Source organism: Symphalangus syndactylus, chromosome 20 (assembly GCF_028878055.3).
Source record: "Symphalangus syndactylus isolate Jambi chromosome 20, NHGRI_mSymSyn1-v2.1_pri, whole genome shotgun sequence".
Taxonomy (NCBI): Eukaryota; Metazoa; Chordata; class Mammalia; order Primates; family Hylobatidae; genus Symphalangus; species Symphalangus syndactylus.
The window spans coordinates 27050160-27075751 of record NC_072442.2 but is presented as its reverse complement, the minus strand read 5'-3'; the positions used below and the strand labels follow the sequence as shown (position 1 = coordinate 27075751).

Genomic DNA, 25592 nt, shown 5'->3' with positions numbered 1-25592 from the left:
TCCAAAAGAATGTGAAAAAAAAAAAAAGAAAAAAATCAAACAAAATGGGTGTGGGTTAGACAGGGCTAAAGTTTAGTCCACTTTCCTCCTGTATCTGCCTTCTGCTGCGAAGTAACTTTGAAAATGTTAATAATTCACCAGTGTCTGATTATGTAGACCCTAGAGTTGGTTCCCACGAATTGCCTGAATCCAAGGTGGGAAAGGATCAGGTATTTTCTTCAAACCCTCAGGCAGAACTCCCCAGTCTCCTGAGAGAAGAGGAAAAAAGAGAGAGTGAAGGAAAATGAGGAAAGGGAGGGAAATGGGTGGTGGTAGAGATGGGAGCTGGCTATGCCTGTGCCTCCCTGCCAGAGTTCCTCCATTCCTGGCCACGCTGGCTCCCACCCTGACCTGAAGCTTGGCAGTAAGCCTTCAGTGCCTGGGAACTGTCATCGTCCTTTTCTTCTCCCTCTCTCTCTATTGTTGTTTAGGTTACACACAAGACTGGGAGATGTGTATTGGTTAGGGGCCTTGAGCCGCAGCACATTCCTGGTTTGGGCAAGTGCATCTGCTAAAGATTCCCTTGGTGTGAGTTTCTTCCCCATGCCTTTCATCACTGTTTCTAGACACCACTGATCTCTATTTTTGTGATTCCTGCGACTTTTCAGCAGAGAGACTTCTTCCAAATATGACCTTAATAAAGATTTCCCAAAGATCGTTTTCCTGCTGTAAACAGCCTGATCCAGAGGATCAACCTGAGGAAGCGGTGGGACTCGCTCATCCTAGGGGGTGTCATTGGGATCTGTACCATCCTGTTGCTGCTGTATGCGTTCCATTGATGGGACATCTACAGGGACTCTTGACAACCACCACTTTCACGCCCTGGTCTGGAATAAGGAAACGTCGGAGGGAGAAGTTGACTGTCTTGATAATTAGCCTGACCAGCAGGATGAATGCAAGACGGACAGTGATGGACTGTGTGACATGGTCAGGTTGAGCTGAAGCCACAGTTTTTCTGTGCTGTCTTTTCTAACACATTTTTCTGTTTTTAATTAAAAAAAAAAAAAAAGGTTTTCAGTTGCTTTTGTCTCCCTAGGAGGCAAGTAAACCAATCCAAAACAGAGTTTTCTGTGTTTCCGTGATAGTGTTGAAGCCTAGTGACCAGCCAGGTCTTACAGCTGGGCTCTTCAGAAAACCGGGTTTCTACGTCCAAAGACTGCTTTTCTTTTAGCCGCCAAATTGCATTGTGAATAAAAATAATTTTTGTCCTCTTATTTTACACTCATAATGAGAAATCACAAGTTCTTTCTTGATGATCTGTGCTAAGGATTTCTACTCTGTCCCCTCAACTCTGTTGATATTTGAGGAAAATTCTGTTTTTCATAGATTCTTTGAGATGCTGATTGACCAACTTCAGCATGTTTGAGGTTGTCTGAAATGGAGATCACTGTAAAACTGTCTTTCTTTTAAGTTACAGGTACACTGGGGTTAACTGTATTGCTGGAAAAACATCAAGAATGGCAGTCTTATATTTAAGGCACCAGTCATTGTTTCCATTTTTTAAAAATTCTTCCCTTGGATTAATATTTTCTACTGAAAAGAAGTGAAATCTCAGTTCCACTATGATAAAAGAAACGAATTGCCAGTGTCTGTCAGTGCCCCCACTGTTCGTCATCTTACCAGCATTGACACTGGTAACTGAGGAAGGGGACTGCTCAATTTCTAATGTGATCTATTCAAAAAGCCACATATAAAAAGGCATTGAGGGCTCACTGTCTGGAGAATTGGCATTTGTAAATGCTCCACAATGTATGGGCAAAAGTTTAAGGACTACTGCCTGATGTACCAGGAATCCTGAGTTCTGTGAAAATCTGTTCATTCCAAATCTGTTAAGCATTTCCAAACATCCAGAGAATGGTTTCACTGTTGAGGGTGCATGTGGCAGAATCTGTCTCTCTCTGCACCTGTCTTCTATTACCATCCCTGGACAGTGACAGATTTTAAACCAGCCACCAGAATTCTTTTCAAGTTAACCATTTCTTAGTTTCTGTAAATTCATGACTTGTCTTACTGAACTACAACCTGGTTTGTAGACTTCCAACATCTACACTGCTGCTCTTCACCATTGGAATTCACTGTGGCATTTATAGTATTGGCTTCAGTCCAAGCCACAGGGAATAAAAGGATATCAGCATGTAGTTCTTAGCTACATGGTGTATAGATGCTGTTATTCAGGTGAACTTGCTCATGGGTGGACTAACACCTGGTTTAGTACAGGGACCGAGAAGTTTTTCATTCTGGTGTCAAAGTTTTGTTACATTATGGGTGTGAAGGGCATTTGATATATTTTTCTTAACTATGGGGTTTATTTTTCTAAATATGGGTTGATTGACTGTTCGTTGATTCAGGGTACCCTTAAAAGAAAAGTTTTCCCATTGTGAACCTTAAATGATCAGAGAAGTAAGTTCATTGATTAAATTCTCTGTTGGGAGAACAAAAGTTTTCTCCCCTGACACTTTATTATCTTTGATTTTTCAAAGGGCCTTGATTGGTGGTTGTGTCTCTGTTAGAATTTATGGGACTTTGCTATGTAGTTGGCATTTATAAAATCTGAAGTATCATAAAGTTATTTATTTAATTATACTACCAGTCTTTTTCACTGGTCTGATTCTTTGGTGCATTCATTAAAGCTGATTGTGTGAGAGTGAACTGGGACACAAGCTAGTCTAGCTCACTGCAGCCAAGCAAACCGTGTTGATGGCTGATGGGCCTTTCCATTAGGGTTTTGCTTATGTGAAGTAATGGAATTACGTTGGTTATTTTCTTTATGAAAATAAACCAGTTCTTCCAAGGAAGTTAAAAGGCTTAGTGTAGATGTTGGTGTCAGATAGGTCTGACTAACCTCCCCGTGCTGCAGCCCATAGTATGGTGACCCAAGGCCACATGTAGACAGCTAGGCCAGTGCTTTTTCCTCTTAGGGTTTCTTTTCAGAAAGAAACCTCCAGCAAGGGAAGAGAGGTGTGTGTCCACAGGAAGGGGCTCCGTGTGGATCCCATGAAGGGATTTGAGCTCTTTCAGCTCCATGTCATTTAACTTTTTTGTTTAACCACCTTGGCTTTCTCTCTTTTTTTGCTGTCCTCCTTACAGACCAGTTGCCAGATTCAGAGGCAGTTAGTTACTTGTTAATGCTAGTCACAGCCAGGAAGTCAGACGGAATTTTCTACTTCTGGATGCAAATGTTGCCTCTTAGGGGAGTTATGCCCCCTCAACTATTGTCTTATTATAATGAATCTTTCCTTTTTGGTCCTTTTAAGTAACCACTCAAAACTTTTCATTTCACTGAAAAAATATTAAAAACCATGACAATAGGGCTGGGTGCAGTGGCTCACGCCTGTAATCTTAGCACTTTGGGAGGCCAAGGCAGGCGGATCGTTTTGAGGCCAGGAGTTTGAGACCAGCCTGGGCAATGTAGCAAGATTCTGTCTCTACAAAAAAAGTTAAAAGATTAGCCTGGCATGATGGTGAGTGCCTGTGGTCCTAGCTCACAGCTACTGAGGCTGAGGCCAGAGGATCACTTGAGCCTGGGAGTTGAAGCCTTCAGTGAGCCATGGTTGCACCACTGCACTCCAGCCTGGATGACAGAGTGAGACCCTGTTTCCAAAAAAAAAAAAAAAAAAGAAACATGGCAACGAAAAGGCAGGGAATTCCAAAAGACGTATTTCTGACATTTTGTTTTAATGTGTACTGATGACTTTAGTAAAAATGTGTAATAATTTCACCGCTCAAGTTCAAACTCAGTTCCAAGTGCTTTCACTTATCTATCCTGGCAATCTCTACATTCTTGTCAATTCCTATTAATGATGCTGGAGGACTCCCTGTAATCTGCATTTGCTCACCTTTTCTTTCCCTCATGTTAGAAAGGGGCTTTCCTTCTCTATGATTCTCCTTTTTCCATACTGCCTGGTACTCGGATCAGGCATGGAAGCAAACACATGAGAATGGAGACGGGTGATGAGAGGAGATACCGTGAGGGCAATCTTTATACGCGGAACCAAATAATACTTTAGCTCTTTCCTACTGGGTGTGAATACATCTGAATAGAAAAAGATACTTACTGAGCCTTTTGATGCGGTGGCTCTTGGCCTCTATGGAATTCAGGCACCTTGGGTTTGCATTCCCACTATTAATTTTCTGTTTCAGTGTTAGTGATCTCAACCTGATGAAAATGACTTTAAAGAACTGGACTAGCCTTTTGGTTTCTGATAGCTCATTTGATCGTTTGTCAGATATGATTTTTGGAAATGGATTGAGTTTTCTAACTTGGAAGATTAAGTTGTTGGGGATAGCTGGCCATGTCTAGTGTTACACTGAATTTTCTGGCAAATGTAACTAAAGAACAAATGGATTCTGCTCAGAAGGTTAGAATCATTGTGTTCCACTCTCCTGTTAGGTTAAGGGTTGTTTACCCTGGTCTCCAAAAAGATGCAGAACTTTTCATTACGGTCTTAATAAACTAATCATGTTTATTCCTTTATAAACCTGCATACTCTTTAAGTTTTGTAGGCAAAAAGAAAATGAGGGAGGAACAAGTGAATTTTGAGGAGTTTAGTGGATAAGAAACTTAAAGCTGAGCAATGCATGGTCTTGAGGGATCTTCCTCGTTTTCTCTGTACCTAAGAGCTCACTTTAATATCGAGGTATTTGCATCCGTTCCCACCCTGTTAGCTCTTAAGGGAAGAGGGAAATCAATTCCAACCAGACTTTCCTGTGATGGAAGATGTTTCCTCTTGAAAAAATGCCAATACAGGTTTTGAAAACCTATTATTTTCCAAATGCACTTTGTAAGTTTTTGCTTTTAAAATAGCTTCTTGGAAGCAATTTTATCGTGTTTGTACTTAATTTTTGTTCTCATCTAAATGTGCATTTTCTGACTGTATAGAAGCAGCTTTGGTATGTAATTTAATAATAAATTAGAAATCTAAATGATTGCATTTGTGGTTGTTTATATTGAAACAGTAACCATCAAGGTAGTTTGGGGATAGAGATTATGGTATCTTTGGTATTGATAAGTGTTTCTCATGATGTCCTGAAACCCAGGATAAAATAATACAGGTGCTGAAAATCTGTCACATGTCCTTCAGAAACCATTGTATGAACAGTCCACTAGAATTTTCGCCCTAGAAGTGAAGGGGAATCTCATAACATGAAACTTCAGGAGGCATGACAGGAATCTAAAATTGTAGAATTGGCTGGGTGCAGTGGCTCACACCTGTAATCCCGGCAGTTCGAGAGGCTGAGGCAGGAGGATTGCTTGAGACCAGGAGTTTGAGACCAGCCTGGGCAACATAGCAAAGACCTTCTCTCTACAAAAACTAAAATTAGCCATTCATGATGGCGTGCACCTATAGTCCCAACTACTCGGGAGGCTGAGGTGGGAGGATCATGAGCCCAGGAGGTCAAGGCTGCAGTAAGCAATGATTGTGCCACTGTACTCCAGCCTGGGTGACAGAGACCCTGTCTCAAAAATAATTTTTAAAAAATAGCTGGGCTATTAAAGCAGTTACAAAACTGCTGGGCTTTAGTACATTGGTTGTGCAACCAGCCCCACTGTCTCATTTGAGAGCTTTGCAATTAATCCAGCCAGTGGTCAATTCCTCCTCTATAAAATGGTGATAAGGATGGCTACCATAATTGTGCCCTGATTATATTGTCAGGGTTATGTGAGGAAACGCTCATAAGCATCTCAGCAAAGCCAGGGGTGCAGGGCTCACCTGACGTAAGAGATATCCTTGGGTTTGTCCTAATAGCGAGAAACCGGGCCTCTTTTGCCTCTTTCATTCCCTCTTGCTGATGTGGGAGAGGAGAGAACATTCAAGAGGTGATCAGCAGACATCCTTAACTTTGATAAAGGCAGCTGAGTGGGGAAATGTAAGGTCGGTTCTGTGTAGATAGACAGGTGGAACCCAGCAGTCAGTTTAACCAGCCTCCAAGCGGTTCTGATGCATGCCAGAGGTGGAGAACCACTACTCTAGAGTGTCACGCTCTACAAGTACACACATTCTATTTAGTCATTCCATTCTAGACCAATAGCTTTTATTTTTAGTTTGGAACTATTACAAATTGTGCTGCTCTGGACATTCTCGAACATGGGTTTTGGGACACACATGTACACTTTTCTGTTGCTTCTACCTAGGAATAAGATTGTTGGATTATAGGTGATGCACATATTCAGTTTTAAGATAAGTTGTCGGACAGTTTTCCAAAGCAATTGTGCCAATGCCCATGCCTACCAGTAATGTGTGAATATTCCATTTCCTTCACATCCTCAGCAACACTTAATGATGCCAGTCAGAATTTGCATTTCCCTGATAGCTAATGAGGTTGGGCATTTTTACATGCTTACTAGCTATTAGGATATCTTTCTTTATGTAATATCCCTTCAGATGTTTGCATATTGATTAATCCGACTGTCTTTTTCCAGTTAATTTTTCCTTTGTTGAATAAATATGTTGCAAATATACCCTCCCATTCTGTGACTTGTCGTTTACTTCTTTTTTTTTTTGAGATGGAGTCTCACTCTATCGCCCAGGCTGGAGTGCAGTGGTGTGATCTCGGCTCACTGCAACCTCCTCCTCCCCGCGACCTCCGCCTCCCAGATTCAAGCAATTTTCCTGCTTCAGCCTCCCCAGTAGCTGGGGTTACAGGCGTGTGCCACCACTCCCAGCTAATTTTTGTGTATTTTTAGTAGAGATGGGGTTTCACCATGTTGTTCAGGCTGGTCTCGAACTCCTCCGCCCACCTCGGCCTCCTAAAGTGTTGGGATTACAAGCGTGAGCCACTGCACCCAGCCATACTTTCTTTTTTCTTTTTCTTTTTTTTTTTTGAGATGGAGTCTTGCTCTGTCACCCAGGCTGGAGTGCAGTGGCGTGATCTCAGCTCACTGCAACCTCCATCTCCCGGGTTCAAGCGATTCTCATGCCTCAGCCTCCCAAGTAGCTGGAATTACAGGTGCTGGCCACCACACCCGGCTAATTTTTGTATTTTTGGTAGAGATGGAATTTCACCCTGTTGGTCAGGCTGGTCCCGCCCACTTTGGCTTTCCAAAGTGCTGGGATTACAGGCATGAGCCACCATGCCCGGCCTTGTTCTCCTTTCTTAATGGTGGTTTTGATGAAGTTCTTAATTTTAATGTAATTCAATTTATCAATTTTTTTCCTTTGTGGTTAGTGTTTTTGTATCCTGTTAAGGAATCCTTGCCTGCCTCCAATGCCATGAAGATATTCTCCAATTTTTTTTTTCTAGAAGCTGTATTAATTTGCTTTTCAATTTAGAACTATAAATATTCTGCAACTAATTACTATGTATGATTTGAGGCAGGGGTCAAGATTCATTTTTCCATATGGATATGCAATTGATCCAGCACCATTTGACAAGGTCATCCTTTCTTCACTGCACTGGAGCACCAGCTTTGTCATGAGTGAAGCAATTGTCTAGGTGGGAGTCTTTTTCTGGATGTTTCATTCTTTTCCATCGGTCTGTTTCTCTACCCTTGAGAAAATACCACTCTATCTTAATTACTGTAATTTTACAATAAGTCCTGATACCTGGTAGTACAGGTCCCGCAGATTTGTTCTGTTTCCTCAAGGTTGTCTTGGCTATTCTTGTTCTTTCACATTTTTGTGTAAATTACAGAATCACTTTGTCAGCTTCCAAGAAAAACGTGCTGGATTTTGATTGGTATTATACTAAATACATAGATCAATTGGAGGAGAATGAACATCATTACAATATTGACTCCTTCGGTTCATATCATGATATTTCCCTCCACTTGTTTCAGTCCTGTTAATATTTCAGTACTGCTCCACCTGTCTGCCCTCCAGGCTGGTGCTGGCTTCTGGGATGGAGGAGCTTCAGGTATACTTGAAGAAAGAACCCCCGGTGTCTCCTCCAACCCTTCATGTTCTCTCCTTGACTGTAGCAAGGAGAGGTGGTAAAGGGAAGAGACCAAATAGGAGTCAGAGGAAAGGAGGCTGCAGTAACCCACTGCACCTTGGTACAGGGTCCTGTGCTGGAGAAATCTAGAGATGATAAAGTATGTAAGGAAAAAACCACAAGGCTGGTTACAATCATACTGGGTAGCAGACAGTGGGATGCAAAGGAGAAAGAGGCCTGGACACTTTGGCAAGAGGAGAGCTTAGTATGCATGGATTGGACAGGACTGGTCCTAAAACTCCCTTCATCACAAAAAAGCTGCACACCCCTGGAGAAGACTGCCCTCGTTGGGCCTCTTTCCTCACCGTGAAATGAGAGGACTTGGACCTGATGCTCTGGATGCTTCCTTCAGCTCTGCCACTAGGACACTGGTACTGATGGAGGATGATGGCAAGAAGCTAGGTTGAATGTAAGTGTCTTGCCCTTTGCCCTGTCCCTCCAGGTGTAGTCTTTGAACTCTAACCATCCATGCACTCTTCCTTTCCACACAACAGGTCCCTGTTTCAGGCTGACTTCATCCTGCTGGATGGAATTCCAGCCAATGTGATCCAAAGAGGGAAGCAGTACCAGGCCACAGCCCTCGTCATGCTGAAGATGGAGCCTCCTGGGAAGCTGCTACCATGGTCATCCAGGTGAGGGCCCTGGACCTCCCTGCCTACACTGTGCTCTGTTCATTTTAACCTCTGCTCCCAGGGACCCAGCCTCCTGGCTTTTGGTTCCCAAAGCTACCCCCACTCAGCGGGTCCAGTCCTTGTGTTCAGTCACCCAGTGATTGCTTGCTGTCTTGTCCTTCCTCACCTGGAACTGCCTTCTGAGAGTCATAACGGCATCTCTTGGTTCTCATCCTGAGGCTACTCAACCTCTTTGTGACCGTTGAATCTATTGAACATTCCCTCTTTCTTAAACATGTTTTCTCCTTTTGGTTTCAATGATTTTTTTTTTTCACTCCTATTGTTCACACAGTGAGTGGACAGGGATTTTCAGTTATCTCGTGCATCCAGCTTCTCCTTCTCATTCCACTGTCCTGACTCAGACCCTCATGACATTTCTCCCAAAGCACTGTTAGCCTTACTTGGCTTCCTTCTACCATTGTCTCCTGCACTCAACCTATCATTGCATTCACAGGGCACCACAGATAGTGAGAGGCATTCTTCCTACTACCTGGAAGGCAGTAATCTTACATTAGCCATATGTTCCCCCTGGAACACTCAGCATAGTGTCATTCATATGGGGAGAGGTGAATAAATGCTTAATTCTTCCTCCTTCTGGCTTCACTCTCCCAGGTTCAGCTCTCCCACCCCAATGCTGTTCCTGCTCTCAAATCCTTTGCTTGCCTGGCTCCTGGCTAAATCCTGGATCTGAAACTCAGATTCCAACTGCACAAGCTCCGATGCTATTTGCTGAACACTCATCTGGTAGCTGAAGTCATTGCTATTGTCACCATAATGTGCCTCCCACATTTGCACCCTGTCTTCAAGGTACAAGCTCCACCACTCTCCATGTCCCAAAGCAACAGCCCAACAGCTGCCTAGTTTTAAAGAAATCTGAGGCACCTGGGACAACATGTAAACAGAGCTGCTTGAAATTTCACAAACATCCATATGATATTACAGCAGAGAATCTTCACGGCAATTTGTAAATGGAGGCGAGAGGAGATGGATGATTGAGCCAGGGCCTTCAGCCTTGTGATTGTACTTTTAATGTCTAAATTAATTTAATGTAAGCTAATTATAGACTCACAGGCAGTTGTTAGAAATACTAAAGAGATCCCATCTATCCCATTTCCCATTAAGTCAAGTCACTTAGCATTTATCCAGTACATACTGTAGGGTGGTTCTCTGAAATTCTCTAGCAATGGGTCTTGAGTAGAGTAGAAATACAAATATATTAAGCAAAAGTGTTGCATCTGCATTGGGAGATTTATCATTTATCATGAAAGACAGGCAGTACATATGAGAAAAAAACAGAAAACAGTATCTGTGATATGGTTTGGATGTTTGTCCCTCCAATTCTCATGTTGAAGTGTAATCCCCAGTGTTGGACGTGGGGCCTGGTGGAAGGTGTTTGGGTCATGGCTTTAAGCTGTCCTCCTGATAATGAGTGAGTTCTCACTCTGAATTCACAGGAGATCTGGTTGTTTAAAAGAGTATGGTGCCTCCCCTCTCTCTCTTGCTCTTGCTCTCCTGCTCCCTCTCTCCATGTGACGTGCCTGCTGTGCTCCCCCTTCACCCTCCACCATGACTGAAAGCGTCCCGAAGCCTCACTAGAAGCTAAGCAGATGCCAACATGCTTCCTGTACAGTCTGCAGAACCATGAGCCACTTAAACCTCTTTTCTTAGTAAATTTTCCAGTCTCAGATAATCCCTCAGAGCGATGCAAAACAGACTACCACAATCTAGAAACAGAGATGAAGAGAAATAGCTGTAATCACTATAGTAGCTATGGAGAATGTTCCACCACAAGTGGGGAGTCTTTAGGTAGAAGACCAAAGGGCAAGGCGAGCAGCCCAGCGGGTTTCTGATACCTGACCAAGGAGAGAGGTAGATAAAGACGTTAGCATTGCAGTGACAGGAGGATGGAAGAGAAAAATCAAATATGTGGTGATGGGGGAAGAGCAGCTGCAGCATGCCTGTGTCCAAGACGGAATGGAGAACGTTGGAGATGTAAGCTTCCTCAACACCTAGGATCCTACGGGGGCATGTTGTACTTCCCTAGAAATACTAACACTTTACAGAACAGGGAGTCTAGTATCCATTGCTAGGCAGAAAGCAGCAAAGTAAAACTTGTGCTTGCTTAAACATGTTTTCAAAATCTTTATGACATTTTATATATAGAAAAAGGGAGCGAGGCCGGGCGCGGTGGCTCACGCTTGTAATCCCAGCACTTTGGGAGGCCGAGGTGGGTGGATCACGAGGTCAGGAGATCGAGACCACGGTGAAACCCCGTCTCTACTAAAAATACAAAAAATTAGCCGGGCGTGGTGGCGGGCGCCTGTAGTCCCAGCTACTCGGGAGGCTGAGGCAGGAGAATGGCGTGAACCCGGGAGGCGGAGCTTGCAGTGAGCCGAGATTGCGCCACTGCAGTCCAGCCTGGGCGACAGAGCGAGACTCCGTCTCAAGGAAAAAAAAAAAAAAAAAAAAAAGAAGGAGTGAAATGATATAAGCTTATGAACCAGAGCAGTTGTCAGAAACAGTAAAGTCAGGAGAAGGAGGCAGTTTGGGGGACAAAGATGAGGTGTTCTGTTTTAGATGCATGGAGTTCGAAGAGTTGGCAAGACATGCAAGTGAGCGCCTGGTAGGCAGGACAGCTGGATTGTGCTTCTGCTGCTGGTCACCACCTCCACCCCCAAATCTGGCTCTTAGTAGTTGTGGTCCCTCTGGGTCTGAGAGAACATAGATAAGATAGGCAGTAATATACTTTATGGAATCTTAGATTTGATTGTGTTCATGCTGCCTTTGCCTCACCATCTGGTGCCCAGGCTGAATAGGTTAAGCCCACTCTCACACCTCAGAATCCCCCTTCACTAGTTCAGCCCTCTGTTCACTCATCTCCCTCACATAACTACTTCCTCCCATGGCAAACAGCTGAGTTGTTGTCAGGACACAGAGGAGGGCTAAGCCCGCAAATATCATAAAAGTGACCTTTGCAGGCTCTGGACTCAGACTGTTGGAGTCTGAGTCCTCAGTACTTTAACAGGTGTGTGTTTCAGCGTCCTCATCTCTGAATGAAGATAACAGAATTTCCATTGTGAGGTTGTTAAGGGATTAAACGACAGGACAGCCAGTGTGACTCGGGATAAATAGGAGCGATATGTGAGTCTTTCCTATTACTATGTAGCAGTATGTTATTATTGTTAGTTGTTTATCCTTGGGTATGTTGTTATTATTTTTTATTATTATTAATTTTTTACCTTCAGCCAATTCACTCCATGTTGTTATTATGAGATGCTTATCCTTGGGTATCTACCCACTTCACCTGGACTTTGGGTTTTCTATGACATTCACCATCTTTCCATGGAGTTTTCCAGGTTCAAGCCAATGTGAGCTGCTTTGATATCTTTGCCTCAAGAATATTCTTTGGGCCGGTCCCGTGTGTCCGGCATTAAAGACCTTAGATAGATACCAACGGCATAAATCCTGCATATGAACCAGTTGAAAATGAAAACAAAATAGTTCTTTTTTTGTTTTTTTAGAGACAGGGTATTGCTCTGTCACGTAGGCTGGAGTGCAGTGGCACAATCACAGCTCACTGCAGCTTCAGCTTCCTGGGCTCAAGGGATCCTCCTGCCTCAGTCTCCTGAGTAGCTTAGTCTATAGGCATACACCACTACACCTGTGTACCTGGCTAATTTTTAACTTTAATTAGGGACAGAGGCTTGCTGTGTTGCCTAGGCTAGTCTCAAACTTCTGGCCTCAAGTGATCCTCTGCCTTGGCCTCCCAAAGTACTGGGATTATAGGTGTGAGCCACCATGTTTGGCCCCAAATAGGTTAGGAATAAAAGAAATGAATGTGAGAATCACGGACCCCCTTTTTTTTTTTTTTGGAGACGGAGTCTCGCTCTGTCGTCCAGGCTGGAGTTCAGTGGCGCAATCTCAGCTCACTGCAAGCTCTGCCTCCCGGGTTCATGCCATTCTCCTGCCTCAGCCTCTCCGAGTAGCTGGGACTACAGGCGCCCGCCACCATGCCCGGCTAATTTTTTGTATTTTTTAGTAAAGACGGGGTTTCACTGTGGTCTCGATCTCCTGACCTCGTGATCTGCCCGCCTCGGCCTCCCGAAGTGCTGAGATTACAAGCGTGAGCCACCGCGCCCGGCCTGGGACCCCTTTTTTAAGAGTCAAAGAAAAGCAGGAAAGTGGAAACCTAATAGTATCTAACTGGGGGCCAAGGAAGATTTGATGAGAATAGCTTGGCTTTGCTCCATGAATTCTGACTGAAGCCACCGTACTCAACACCACTTCAATATAAACAATAAGAGTAAGATGATCAGAGATTGGAGGAACAGCTTTGAAAATAAGCAGAGGCTAGTTTAAGCTATAAGGATTTGAATGATAGACGAGGTATAAAAAAAATCAAAAGTTAAGGGGCTGATTCTTAAAGGGCCTGTACTCAAGGTGGAAATAATAGAGGTAATGATAATAGTTGCTATTTGAGGACTTGTGTACCCGAGGCACTGTGCTAAAAGTGCTCTCTGTACATCACGGACATAAACATCACCACAGTGCCTGAAATAAGAGACCTGGTTATCACCTCCCACTGAAAGATAAGGAGATTGAGTTTATTACATCACCAAGTATCAAAATTAGAGGTGAACATGGACTCAAATCCAGGTCAGTCTGGCTCCGGGGCACAACGCACAGGGAAGTCGGAGAGCGTGAGTGTGAGTGTCAGGGCAGCAGGAGACCAGCCTGTCAAAGCAGCAGCGGGGAGGAAAGCATCGAGAGGAGAAGGCTCCATGCTGTGTGATGGGCCCTACCAGGAACGAGCCAAGCATGGTCTCCACCCACCACCCCTCCAATCTCCTCTTCACCAGCTCCTGATCCTCCCTATCTACTGCATCATGGACATCAACACCTGGACCTGATCCAACACATCTCAGATGGTGGAATATTTGCTAAGGTAAGAAGGGAATGGGGCATGAAGCCACCTAATCATCCAACAATCTCTGTTCTGCCAGCTTCAAGATCTCCCAGGCCAACCTGTGTGAACGTCCTGAACCTTAAGCCCCTGAGCCCTATCCCTTTTATAGCCATGACTTTAAATATGAAAACCCCATCTCTGAACCCCCTTTATAGTATGTCCTCATTCTCCAGCTGCGCTTCCATCCCTCAAGACCTGTCATCTCTCTTGTCCCAGGCAGTGAGCACAGGTGGAGGGGGCCATGTGAAGTTGCTCCATTGGGCAGCGGCTCAGCTGACCTGCTGCTCCCTCTGTTGTCCTGAAGACCTGGCTGCTCGCGGCCTGCTGGGACTCCCACGTGCTGTCCATGCCCATGATGCTTTAGGCCCTGGGAGATTATTGCCCGGTGGGTGAGGGGGAGCTGAGAAGTGGGGCATGGTGGGGAGGAGGGGGGCTCTGGCCTGAGGCCAGCATGGGGCAAAAGCAAAGTGAAAATGAGAAGGTCCAGACAGGAGGAGCAGAGAACTCAATCATGGGGAGAGACGAGGAAGAGTGAGGACACAGTGGGTGGCTCTGAAAATGAGGAGACTGGGATGGGGCAGAGAGAGGAGGTGAGGGGAGCTGTCGGGGGAGACAGAGGTCTGGGAAAAAACAGGATTTTGTGAGGAAGCGTGGCAGCAGCTGTGGGAATTCCTGGAACTAAGGACCCACATCTCCTATCATGAGACGCTAATGTGTTTAGAGGGTCAGGGATGTCCTGAAGACACCTCTTGTGAGGTCTGTCCAGATACACTGAAAGCATTGGGAAGATGTCACAGAAAGAGGAGGAGAGGTCAGAGGCCGGGCCTCCTGCTCTCCAAGGCTCAGCACCTTCTCCCCTGGGCAGGTGCATAGAGATCGTCCACCTCTTCTACCAAAGGGATGACACGGTGAGGGTGGACCCTGAGCTGCAGGCCTGGGATCAGGAGATCGTGGAAGTGGGGCTGTGCCAGGCCCAGGACCGAGGTAAGATCCGTCCCAGAGATAGGAGCTCCTGGGAGACTCTGCCAGGGACCCTTCCCAGTGCTGCCCTTCTGGGGACAGGACCCCAGCCTCTCCTCACACCTCCCTTCCTCCACACAGGAAAACATCTGCATCCCATCCCCACCTCCCCAGACTCACGACACTTCTAGAGACCTGAGGACTGTCCTCCTCAGAGACCCTGGCCATCAACCCTACCCCCACCCCACCCCAGTCACAGATGCTCCTGAGCTGCCATATCCTGGGGCCCAACCAGGCCAGAGCCACAGCTGTGAGGGGGTCTGCCAGTCCCTGCTGGGGCTCGTGTTCTCACTTCACGTTTGTCTGCTTTTTACCTAAGGATGCAAACGGAGATTTTCCCTTCCAAAGCCCAGAGTGACCTACCTTGGCGTTCCCTCCCTTCCCCTCCTGCCTGCTACTGTCCAACACACATGAAGGGCCCAGACCTGCTGCACCCCCATGACAGTGCAAGGCCAGCTCTAGATGCCATCTCAATACTGTATATGCTTTGGCTCCAACCTGAACTCAGTGCCCTGATGCTTGGGTCAGTTTCTTTGGGTCAGCCCCTTCCCTAGGATCTAGCTGCTACCTTTTGTCCCCGCCCACTGCATTTTTATTTATGGAGAAGACATAGCCTTTCTTGGGCCCTTCCCAGGTTCATTTTCCTCTCTCTCGCACACATGGGCCAGCTGGGATTGTTTCAGGTCATCCTTCAGCTCCTCTCCCTTCATCCTTCAAAGAAACACCTTGAGTCCCACTCTTTGCCTCTGTGGGAAAACGCAAACACCCACTGGCCAGGCCCCGGGGATGCGCGTATTAATAAATTAACCCCCTGCCTTAAAGGGGAGTCTTGCCCTGGAGGACCTGGGGCTACACCACCTTACCCATCCCACCCCACCCTTTGGGCCCTTCAAGAACCAAACTTTCTCCAGATTTTTAAAATTTTATTTATTTATTTTTGAGATGGAGTCTTGCTCTGTTGCCCAGGCTAGAGTGCAGTGGTGCGATCTTGGCTCACTGCAACCTCCACCTCCTGGGTTCAGGCGATTCTTCTGCCTCAGCCTTACCTTGGCCAGGCTGGTCTCGAACTCCTGACCTTGTGATCCACCCGCCTTGGCCTCCCGAAGTGCTGGGATTACAGGTGTGTGCCACCACGCCCAGCCACTTTCTCGAGTTTTCTAGGTTCTTTCTTTTAGGCAACCCATGCCCCAAAAGACCATTATTTTTCTCCTTGGCTCTCTTCTCCCCATGAAATAGCCGCATTAGAGAATGTACAATACATATTTACACATAAGCTTTAACCTCTCATTCCCCATTTCTCTTTCACCATATTCAATACTCTTTTTACCTCACCATTCTCTCATCACCTGAGGAAAAGGCAATGTGCTAATTTTCTTTAAATTTAACTTCTATTTTAAGTTCAGGAGTACCTGTGCAGGTTTGTTATATAGGTAAACTTTTGTCACAAGGGTTTGTTGTACAGATGATTTTGTCACCCAGGTATTAAGCCTGGTACCCATTAGTTATTTTTCCTGATCCTCTCCCTCCCCCCGTCTTCCACCTTCCCATAGGCCCCAGTGTCTGTTGTTACCCTCTGTGCGTCCATGTGTTCTTGTCATTTAGCTCCCACTTAAAAGTATTTGGTTTTTTGTTCCCACGTTAGTTTGCTGAGGATAGTGGCCTCCAGCTCCATTCATGTTCCTGCAAAGGACATGATCTTGTTCTTTTTTATGGCTGCATAGTAGTCCATGGTGTATCTGTACCACATTTTCTTTCTTCAGTCTACCATTGATAGGCATTTAGGATGATTCCATGTCTTTGCAATTGTGAATAGAGCTGCAGTGAACATAGGCATGCATGTGTCTTTATGATGGAATGATTTATATTCCTTTGGGTATATACCCAGCAATGGGGTTGCTGGGTCAAATGGTATTTCTTTTGTTAGGTCTTTGAGGAATTGCTACACTGTCTTCTACAGTGGTTGAACTGATTTACACTCCCACCAACAGTGTATAAGCTTTCTTTTTTTCTCCACAACCTTGCCACCATCTGTTATTTTTTGACTTTTTAATAATAGCCATTCTGACTGGTGTGAGATGGTGTCTCATTGTAATTTCGATTTGCATTTCTCTAATGATCATTGATGTTGAGCTTTTTTTCATATGATTGTTGGCTGCATGTATTGTCTTATTTTAAAAAGTGTCTGTTCATGTCCTTTGCCCACTTTTTAATGGGGTTGCTTTTTGCTTATAAATTTAAGTTCCTTGTAGATGCTAGACATTAGATCTTTGTCAGATGCATAGTTTGCAAAAATTTTCTCCCATTCTGTAGGTTGTCTCTTCACTCTATTAATAGTTTCTTTTGCTGCGCAGAGGCTCTTTAATTTAATTAGATCCTGTTTGTCAATTTTTGCTTTTGTTGCGATTGCTTTGGTGTCTTCATCATGAAATCTTTGCCCATTCCTATGTCCAGAATGGTATTGCCTAGGTTGTCTTCCAGGGTTGTTATAGTTGGGGTTTTACATTTAAGTCTTTAATTCGTCTTGAGTAAATTTTTGTGTATGGTGTAAGGAAGAGATCTAGTTTCAATCTTCTGCATATGGCTAGCCAGTTATCCCAGCACCAGCCAAGGGGTTTTTTCATCCCTGCTATGTTCAATCCAAATTTATTTAACCATGGAACAATTATTTTTATTTTTATGTTACTGTAATATTTTACCAAACAAATACTGTCATTTAAAAGGAGCATTTAACAGAACATGCATGTCAGACTTATTTGAGGAAATTTGAAAACAAATACGTATGTACGTCTCTCAGCTTCCATTGATGGGAGTAGAAGAAGGAAAGAAATGATATCAAAGACACTTAGAAATTATCCAGGAAACCAGCAATTCCAATGAAATCTAGGTAACAGTAATGGCACAGTCCTGACACATGAATCACAAAATTGCACGGGACTTCAAATGGTAGCACTCAGGTGATGATCCTTTAAATGAACAATAGCTACCCAATTTTACTCTATTTTACTCAGATTTCTTTCCTTCGTGTCTATCATCTAGAAAATGCAAACCAATATAAGCCACTACAATATACTTATGATTAATAAGGTAGACCTTCCAGTCTATAATGGCAAGGATCAGTGTTTTGAATAGTAAAGAGCAAAGTGGCTAATATTTCTCACTTATCACTTGAAGAGGCTTGGTTCATGCAGGTTCTACAGGACTCATCTTTCTCTACATTGTTCATTTTCAACTAGGAATGAGTGTCACTTACTGAGATTTAAAATTTTTCTTTTAAGGACTAGGATGGTCCTCTTTTTGGCTAAGTGACCTTGAGCAAGCTATTTAATCTCTGAGTTCTGGTTTCCTTATCTCTAAAATGGATGTATTACATGCCCCACCACACACACACATTCAGAATTTTGAGACCAAATAAATAATGAACGTGACATTGTTGAAGTGTGGGTAGTACAGTCGGCGTAAGATGATTGTTATCATATGCCCCACTCTACAAAAACTACCTCCCCAATACGCATGTGGAATAGGAGAGCCCAGGCCCTGCCACGTGATGGATGTCATTAAATTCTCTGTTGCCCATCTCATATGTAAATTGAGTGGAATGGAATAGTTGATTTCCAGTTTCCTTACTGTCTTTGACATGAGTCTAGGACCTGTCTATTTCTCTACATCGTAATCCAGATACCTAAAACCACTGCCTAAAACCTCCTGGGAATGCGTGCTTCTGTATTCTTAACTACTTTGGGTGTCAGAGACAGATTTCACTGAAATAAAACAAACTTACAGAAAAGTTGTATAAATCCTAAGTGTACAACTTGATATGTTTTTCCTAAGGTTACAAACCTATATGATTAGCACTCATATTGATCAACACAGTACTACCAGCTTTCCTGGAAGCTCCTTGAATTTTCTCCTAGTCTTTTGATCCGAAGGTAACCACTGTCCTGATTTCTAACAGTGTAGGTTACTTTTTAATTTGACATGAGTGCAAATAAAAACACTCACCTGTGCTTGGTTTCATTCTCTAAGCAATATGTTTAAGATTTACCCACATTGTTGCAGATAGTTCTTCATTTTCATTTTGTAAAGTATCCCATTATATAAATATGGCACAATTTGTTATTTTTTTCTGCTATTGATGGACATTTAGGTTGTTTCCAGTTGGAGGCTAACAACCTCAGTGCAGCTATGAACATGGTTGTATGTGCATTTCTATTGGGTATATACTTAGAAGTGGAATTGGTAGATCATAGGTTATGTGCATATACACTTTTAGTAGTTACTGACAAGTTTCCTGAAGTAGTTCCAGCAATTTCCACTTTTTCCAGAAGAGTATGAGTTACAGTTGCTTCATATCCTCTCAAATACTTGCTGTTTTTTCTTTTCTTTTCTTTTCTTTTTTTTTTTTGAGACGGAGACCCACCCTGTCACCCAGTCTGGAGTGCAGTGGCACGATCTCAGCTCACTGCAACCTCCACCTTCCAGGTTCAAGCAATTCTCCTGCCTCAGCCTCCTGAGTAGCTGGGATTACAGGTGCTTGCCACCACACCCGGCTAATTGTTTTGTATTTTTAGTAGAGACGGGGTTTCACTATGTTGGCCAGGCTGGTTTCAAACTCCTGACCTCAAGTGATCCACCCATCTTGGCCTCCCAAAGTGCTAGGATTAAAGGCGTAAGCCACCGCGCCCGGCCGTACTTGGCATTTTCTGTCTTTTTCATTTTAGCTGTTGTGGTGAATATGCTGCATTATTGTGTTGTGAGTTGAACGCGCATTCTCTCAATGACCAGTGGATCTGAGCACCTTTCTCTAGGCTGAGTAGCCACATGGACGTCTTCTTTAGTGCAGACCCTTTTAAAATCATTTTGCCCATTTTCCTTTTATCTCCAATTATTCCCTCATTTTAAACTGTTTTTTAACAGGGAACATTTGACCACCACACAGCCTCTCAGATTACCTCATCCTTCAAAATCTACCATAATAATCATAGCTATAAGGTACTGAGGGGCTTTATATCATCATCTGATGTATAAGGTAATTAATATTATCCCCACTTTCAGAGGCAAATGTTGAGGCTCAGACAGAGTGAGCAGCAGGTCCAAGGGGATGCAGCTGGGCAGCAGCAGGGCCAGGACTGTACCCAGAGCTGATGCCACAGCCTGTGCTCCGACCACAGGACTCCCTGCTTTGCAGATGATTGTCATTGAGGCTTCCTCCCTTAATGAAATTACCAGCGATCGTCTCTGACTGTTCATATCTCCTTTTGCTGCTTTATTTCTATTCTCAGCCCTAACATACTATGCGTAATTTTAATTTTTAATGATTCTATATACGCTCTTTCTTCTCTATTAGAATCTAAATTCTGAGAGGGCGGGGATTTTTGTTACTTTTGTATACCCACATATTCCCAATGCCTAGAGAGTGCCTGATACATAGCAGTTGTATACTTTTTGAATACATGAATAAACACTCATTAATTCTAAGACTTGGGTGTCCCAGGACATGAGGATTTATTTTTATATCCCCTCTGAGGCTGCAGATTGTAAACTTGGCTCATTCTTCTCCTGGGTTTCCCTGTCTCCTTCCAGTCTCGGGCTCAGCTCTGCCGTTTCCTCGCCATGTGAATCTTCACATGCACTCCCCAGCATGCAGCCATCAACCAGGGCCAGGTGTGGATAAACGAAAGCCTGCATCTGTCAGGGCAGGTGTCTGGACTGGGGGTTCTTGCAAGAGACAGCTGGGGGCTAGTGTCCACACATCAAGGTTCAGGGTGAATTCAGGTTCCTCTTCTAGCTTGACTGGTATGCCTGGATCCCTAATGACCCGTGCTCAATGAGGACGCCCTCACCCACCACCAAAGAAGATGCAACAAGGCGCACAGTGATGAGGTCACTCCCTGATGTCTGGCAGTCCCATGTTCAATGAGCATCATGTGGCTTCTGAGCTGGCGGCAGGTGGACGTGGTGAGAGGGGACCTCTGAGACTACAGAGGAGATATCAGGGTGCGGGGATGGATTCCGGGTCCCTGTGTCTTGGAACTAGGAGCTCATTCATCCTCTTTTCTGCCCCAGGTACCCCCTTGAGCATCAGAAAGAATATGTCTCAGGCCCTGAGCCCAAAGCTGTGCTGAGACAATTTCAAACAGATCTGGACAACCTGGAAAGGGAAGTTGTGGCCCGAAATGAGAAACTAGACCTTCCCTATGACTATCTGAAGCCCAGCTACATAGAGAACATATCACTATCTGAGCTCAAATATTCTGGTCCTCAAAGACCTTAGGCCATCATTACTATGAACATTTTCCTCCTGAGTGTTGTCTTTTCTTGGATCTCAGTTGCTGTGTTTTTCTTTTCTCCTCTGATTTTTCTACCTGAGTATCTCATTAGCCTGAGGCACTGTCCTTACCTTCAGGGACCCTATGAGAATGATCTGCACATTGCAATCACATTCCTTAGAGAAATCACCCATATACTCCTGTAGCTTTCCCTTGGCCCTACTCCATTCATCATAGAATGTTTAGGAGTAGTTATCTATATAATCACTATATGGCATCATCTATATGGCATGTTATAGAGGTGCAATTTCATTTCTTTCTATCTGGATAATCAGTTATGCCAGCACAGTTTATGGAAAAACTCATTCTTTCCCACTAATCTGCAATGCTGATGTTAATCAAATTCCTGTATACAAATGTTACTATTGGAACTGTCTGTTCTGCTCCATTCATCAGTTTTTCCTTCCCTGCATCATAACGATGTAAGTACTATGGCTTTATACCTAACACAGCGTACTATTTGATAAGACATACTCATCCAATTTGTTCTTTCCAGGTGCTTTGGCTTTTCTTAAACATATAAATATTACAATTATTTTGTTAAGTTTCAGAAATAACACATGACATGATTTTGATTAGAATCACATTGTATGTATAGAAATTTTAATACAAAATTTTTGCCTTACAAAAATGTCAACTTCAGCCAAATTTGCATTTTTGAGATATATCCAAGTGGGTCCTTTAATGCATTGTGATTCCATTTGTTTTTTGTTTGTTTTTTGTTTGCTTGTATTGCTTCTGGGTTCCTGCGTAAGATTGGCCTATGAAGGGTTATAGATTTGTAGAGAGGCAATATCAGGAACTCTGCTAAAATGAGTTCATTAAAATAATAGTAAAGAACAAAATACAGAATTCTGTCACTAGAGACTCAAATGCATTTGCTGAAATCATGTACAGTTGGGCCTCCACATCCCTGGATTAAACCTATCATGGATGGAAAATATTTTTTAAAATAATGGTTGCATCTGTACTGAACATATAAGACGATTTTTTCTTGTCATTGGTCCCTAACAATGCAGTTTAACAATTCCTGGCATGCCTTGTTTTATTGTGCTGTGATCTCCTGTGCTTTCCAGATATTAAAAACACAATTTGCAAATTGATAGTGTGGCAACCCTGCCTCGAGCAAGTTCATCAACGCCATTTTTCCAACAGCATGTGCTCCATGCTTCTGAGTGACATTTTGGATGTTCTCACAATGTTTCAGACATTTTCGTTGTAGTAGTTCTATCTGTTATGGTGATCTGTGATTGATGACCTTTGATGTTACAGTTGTCACTGCTTTGGAGCTCTATGAACTGTGCCCATCTAAGATGGCAAACTTCGTTGATAAATGTTGTGTGTCTGATTGCTCCTCCAACCAGCCATTCCCCCATCTCTCCTATTTTCCTTGGCCCTCTCTCTTCCCTGAGACACAACAATATTGAAATCTGATCACTTAATAACCTTGCAGTGGCCACTCAGTGTTCAAGTGAAAGGAAGAGTTGCACATACCTCACTTTAAATCAAAAGCTAGAAATGACCAGGATAGTGAGGAAGGCATGTCTATAGCCAAGACAGGCCAAAAGTCGGGCCCCTTGTACCAGGTTGCTAAGCTGTGAATGTAAAGGAAAAGCTCTTGAAGGAAATTACAAATGCTACCCTAGTGAACCCATAAATGACAAGCAAGTGAGACAACCTTATTGCTAATAATGGAGGACGTTTGAGTGGTCTAGATAGAAGATTAAGCAATCCACAACATTTCCTTAAGCCAAAGCCTAATCCAGAGCAAGACCCTACCTCTGTTCAATTCTATGAAGACGGAGAGAGGTGAGGAAGCTTCAGAAGAAAAGTCTAAAGCTAGCAGAGGTTGGTTCATGGGGTTTAAGGAAAGAAGCTCTCTCCATACCATAAAAGTGCAAGGTGAAGCAGCAAGTGCTGCTGCAGAAGCTGCTGCAACTTATCCAGAAGATCTAGCTAGGATCACTGATGAAGGTGGTGCTACACTAAGCAAGAGATTTTTATGTAAACCAAACAGCCTTCTACTGAGAGAAGCTGCCATCTAGGATTCCCACAGCTGGATAGGAGAAGTCAAGGCCTAGCTTCAGAGCTTCAAAGACACAAGCTGACCCTCGTTTCAGGAGTGCACGCAGCTGGTGACTACAGTTGGAATCCAGTGCTCACTTACCATTCCAAAACTACCAGGGCCCTTAGGAATGAAGCTGAATCTACTCTGCCTGTGCTGTTTGAGTGCAACAACAAAGCCTGGATGACAGCACTTCTGTTAACAGCATGGTTTGCAGAATAGTTTAAACTCACTGTTGGGACCCCCTGCTTGGAAAATGTAGATATACCTTTCAAAATATTCCTGCTCATTGATAATCCACCTGGTTATGCAAGAAGTCTGATAAAGGTACACAAGGAGGCTGATACTGCCATAGATAGTGATTTCTCTGATGGATCTGAGCAAAGTAAATTGAAATCTTCTGGAAAGAAGACAACATTCTAGATGACATTCATATCATTCAGGATTGATAGGAAGAGGTCAAAATATCAACATTAACAGTAGTTTGGAAGAAGTTGACTCCAGCTCTCATGGATGACGAGGGATTCAAGACATCAGTGGAAGAAGTAACTGCAGATGTGATGGAAATAGCAAGAGAACTAGAATTAGAGGTGGAGCCTGAAGATGTGACTGTATTGCTGCAATCTCATGAGAAAACTGGAACTGATGAGGAGTTGCCTCTTACAGATGAGCAAAGAAAGTGGTTTCTTGAGATAGAAACTAGTTGTGGTGAAGACGCTGTGAACACTGTCCAAATGATAACCATAGATTTAGAATATTGCATGAACTTAGTTCATAAAGCAGTGGCAGGGTTTGAGAGGATTGACTCCAATTTTAAAAGATGTTCTACTATAGGAAAAATGCTATCAAATAGCCTCACATGCTACTGGGTAATCTTCCATCAAAGGAAGAGTCAATGGATGCAGCAGACTTCATTGTTTTATTTTAAGAAATTGCCACAGCACACACCCACCTTCAGCAGTCATCATTCTGACCTGTCAACAGCCGTAAACATTGAGGCAAGACCCTCTACCAACAAAAAGATTACAACTCGCTGAAAAAGTTTTTAGTGTTTTTAGCAATATTGTTTTAAATTCCGGCTTGTATTTTAGATATAGGGGGGTATAGGTGTAGGATTGTTACATGGGTATATTGGATCCAGGTAGTGAGCCTAGTACCCAGTAGATAGTTTTTCATCCTGTACCCTCCGCCTTCCAGTAGTCTGCACTGTCCAATTTTCCCATGTTTTTGACCACATGTGCTCAGCGTTTAGTTCCCACTCGCCCACTTGAGAACATGTGGTATTTAGTATTACGTTCTTGTCTTAATTCACTTAGGATGATGGCCTCCAGCTGCATCCATGTTGCTGCAAAGGACAGGACTTCATTCTTTTCTGTAGTGGCGTAGTATTCCATGGTATATGTACCACACTTTTCTTAAATACTCAATCTTTGGTAGACACCCAGGTTGGTTCCATGTCTTCCCTATAGTGAATAGTGTGGCGATGAACATATGAGTGCATGCATCTTTTTGGTATAATGACCTATATTCCTTTGGTTATATACCCAGTAATAGTATTTCTGGGTGAAATGTTAGCTCTGTTTTAAGTTCTTTGAGAAAACTCCAAACTGCTTTCCACAGTGGCTGAACTAATTTACATTCCCACCAGCAGTGTGTAAGCATTGCCTTTGCTCCATGCTTTCACTAGTGCCTGTTGTTTTTTGGCTTTTTAATAGCCGTTCTGTCTAGTGTGAAATGGTATCTCATGTGGTTTTGATTTTCATTTGTCTAATGATTAGTGATGATGAGCATTTTTTCATATGCTTGTTGTCCACTTGTACGTCTTCTTTAGAGAAGTGTCTTTTCATGTCTTTTGTCCATTTCATGGTGGGATTATTTGGGGCTTTTTTTGCTTGCTGATTTGTTCAAGTTTTTTTTTTTTTTTTTTTGAGACGGAGTCTCGCTCTGTCGCCCAGGCTGGAGTGCAGTGGTGCGATCTCGGCTCACTGCAAGCTCCGCCTCCCGGGTTTACGCCATTCTCCTGCCTCAGCCTCCAGAGTAGCTGGGACTACAGGCGCCCGCCACTGCGCCCGGCTAATTTTTTGTATTTTTAGTAGAGACGGGGTTTCACTGTGGTCTCGATCTCCTGACCTTGTGATCCACCCGCCTCGGCCTCCCAAAGTGCTGGGATTACAGGCGTGAGCCACCGCGCCCATCCTCAAGTTTTTTATAGGTTGGGATATTAGGCCTTTGTTGGGTACCTAGCTTGTGAATATTTTCTCCCATGGTGTAGGCTGTCTGTTTACTCTGTTGATGTTTTGTTTTGCTGTGCAGAAACTCTTTATTATAGATATAAAATGTATAATATTTATAATCAATAAATATACATTTGCTGATTCAATAAGTCAATCACATTTATTGATTTACAACATAATTTACTTAGGTCCCACTTGTCACTTTTTATTTTTGTTGCAATTGCTTTTGGAGACTTAGCCAAAAATTCTTTGGCAAGGCTGATGTAGAGAAGGATATTTCCTAGGTTTTCTTCTAGGATTTTTATGGTTTGAGGTCTTATATTTAAATCCATGGTAGGG

At 43.5% G+C, this 25592-nt stretch overlaps 1 protein-coding gene and 1 pseudogene across 5 annotated transcripts in view; both read left to right on the top strand.

The window, feature by feature from the left end:
* GOSR1 (golgi SNAP receptor complex member 1) overlaps positions 1–2622 on the top strand; it is a 46910-nt gene extending 44288 nt beyond the window's left edge. For all 5 annotated transcript variants that reach the window (XM_055256318.2, XM_063628735.1, XM_055256319.2 and 2 more), the window contains one exon: positions 694–2622. In XM_055256318.2, coding sequence (XP_055112293.1) covers positions 694–818 — 125 coding nt within the window. In that variant the 3' untranslated portion in view covers positions 819–2622. The remainder of the gene's footprint in view (positions 1–693) is intronic.
* A 5178-nt stretch (positions 2623–7800) lies between these two features.
* LOC129469626 (polyunsaturated fatty acid lipoxygenase ALOX12-like) lies at positions 7801–21442 on the top strand (annotated as a pseudogene).
* The last annotated feature ends 4150 nt before the right edge of the window (positions 21443–25592 follow it).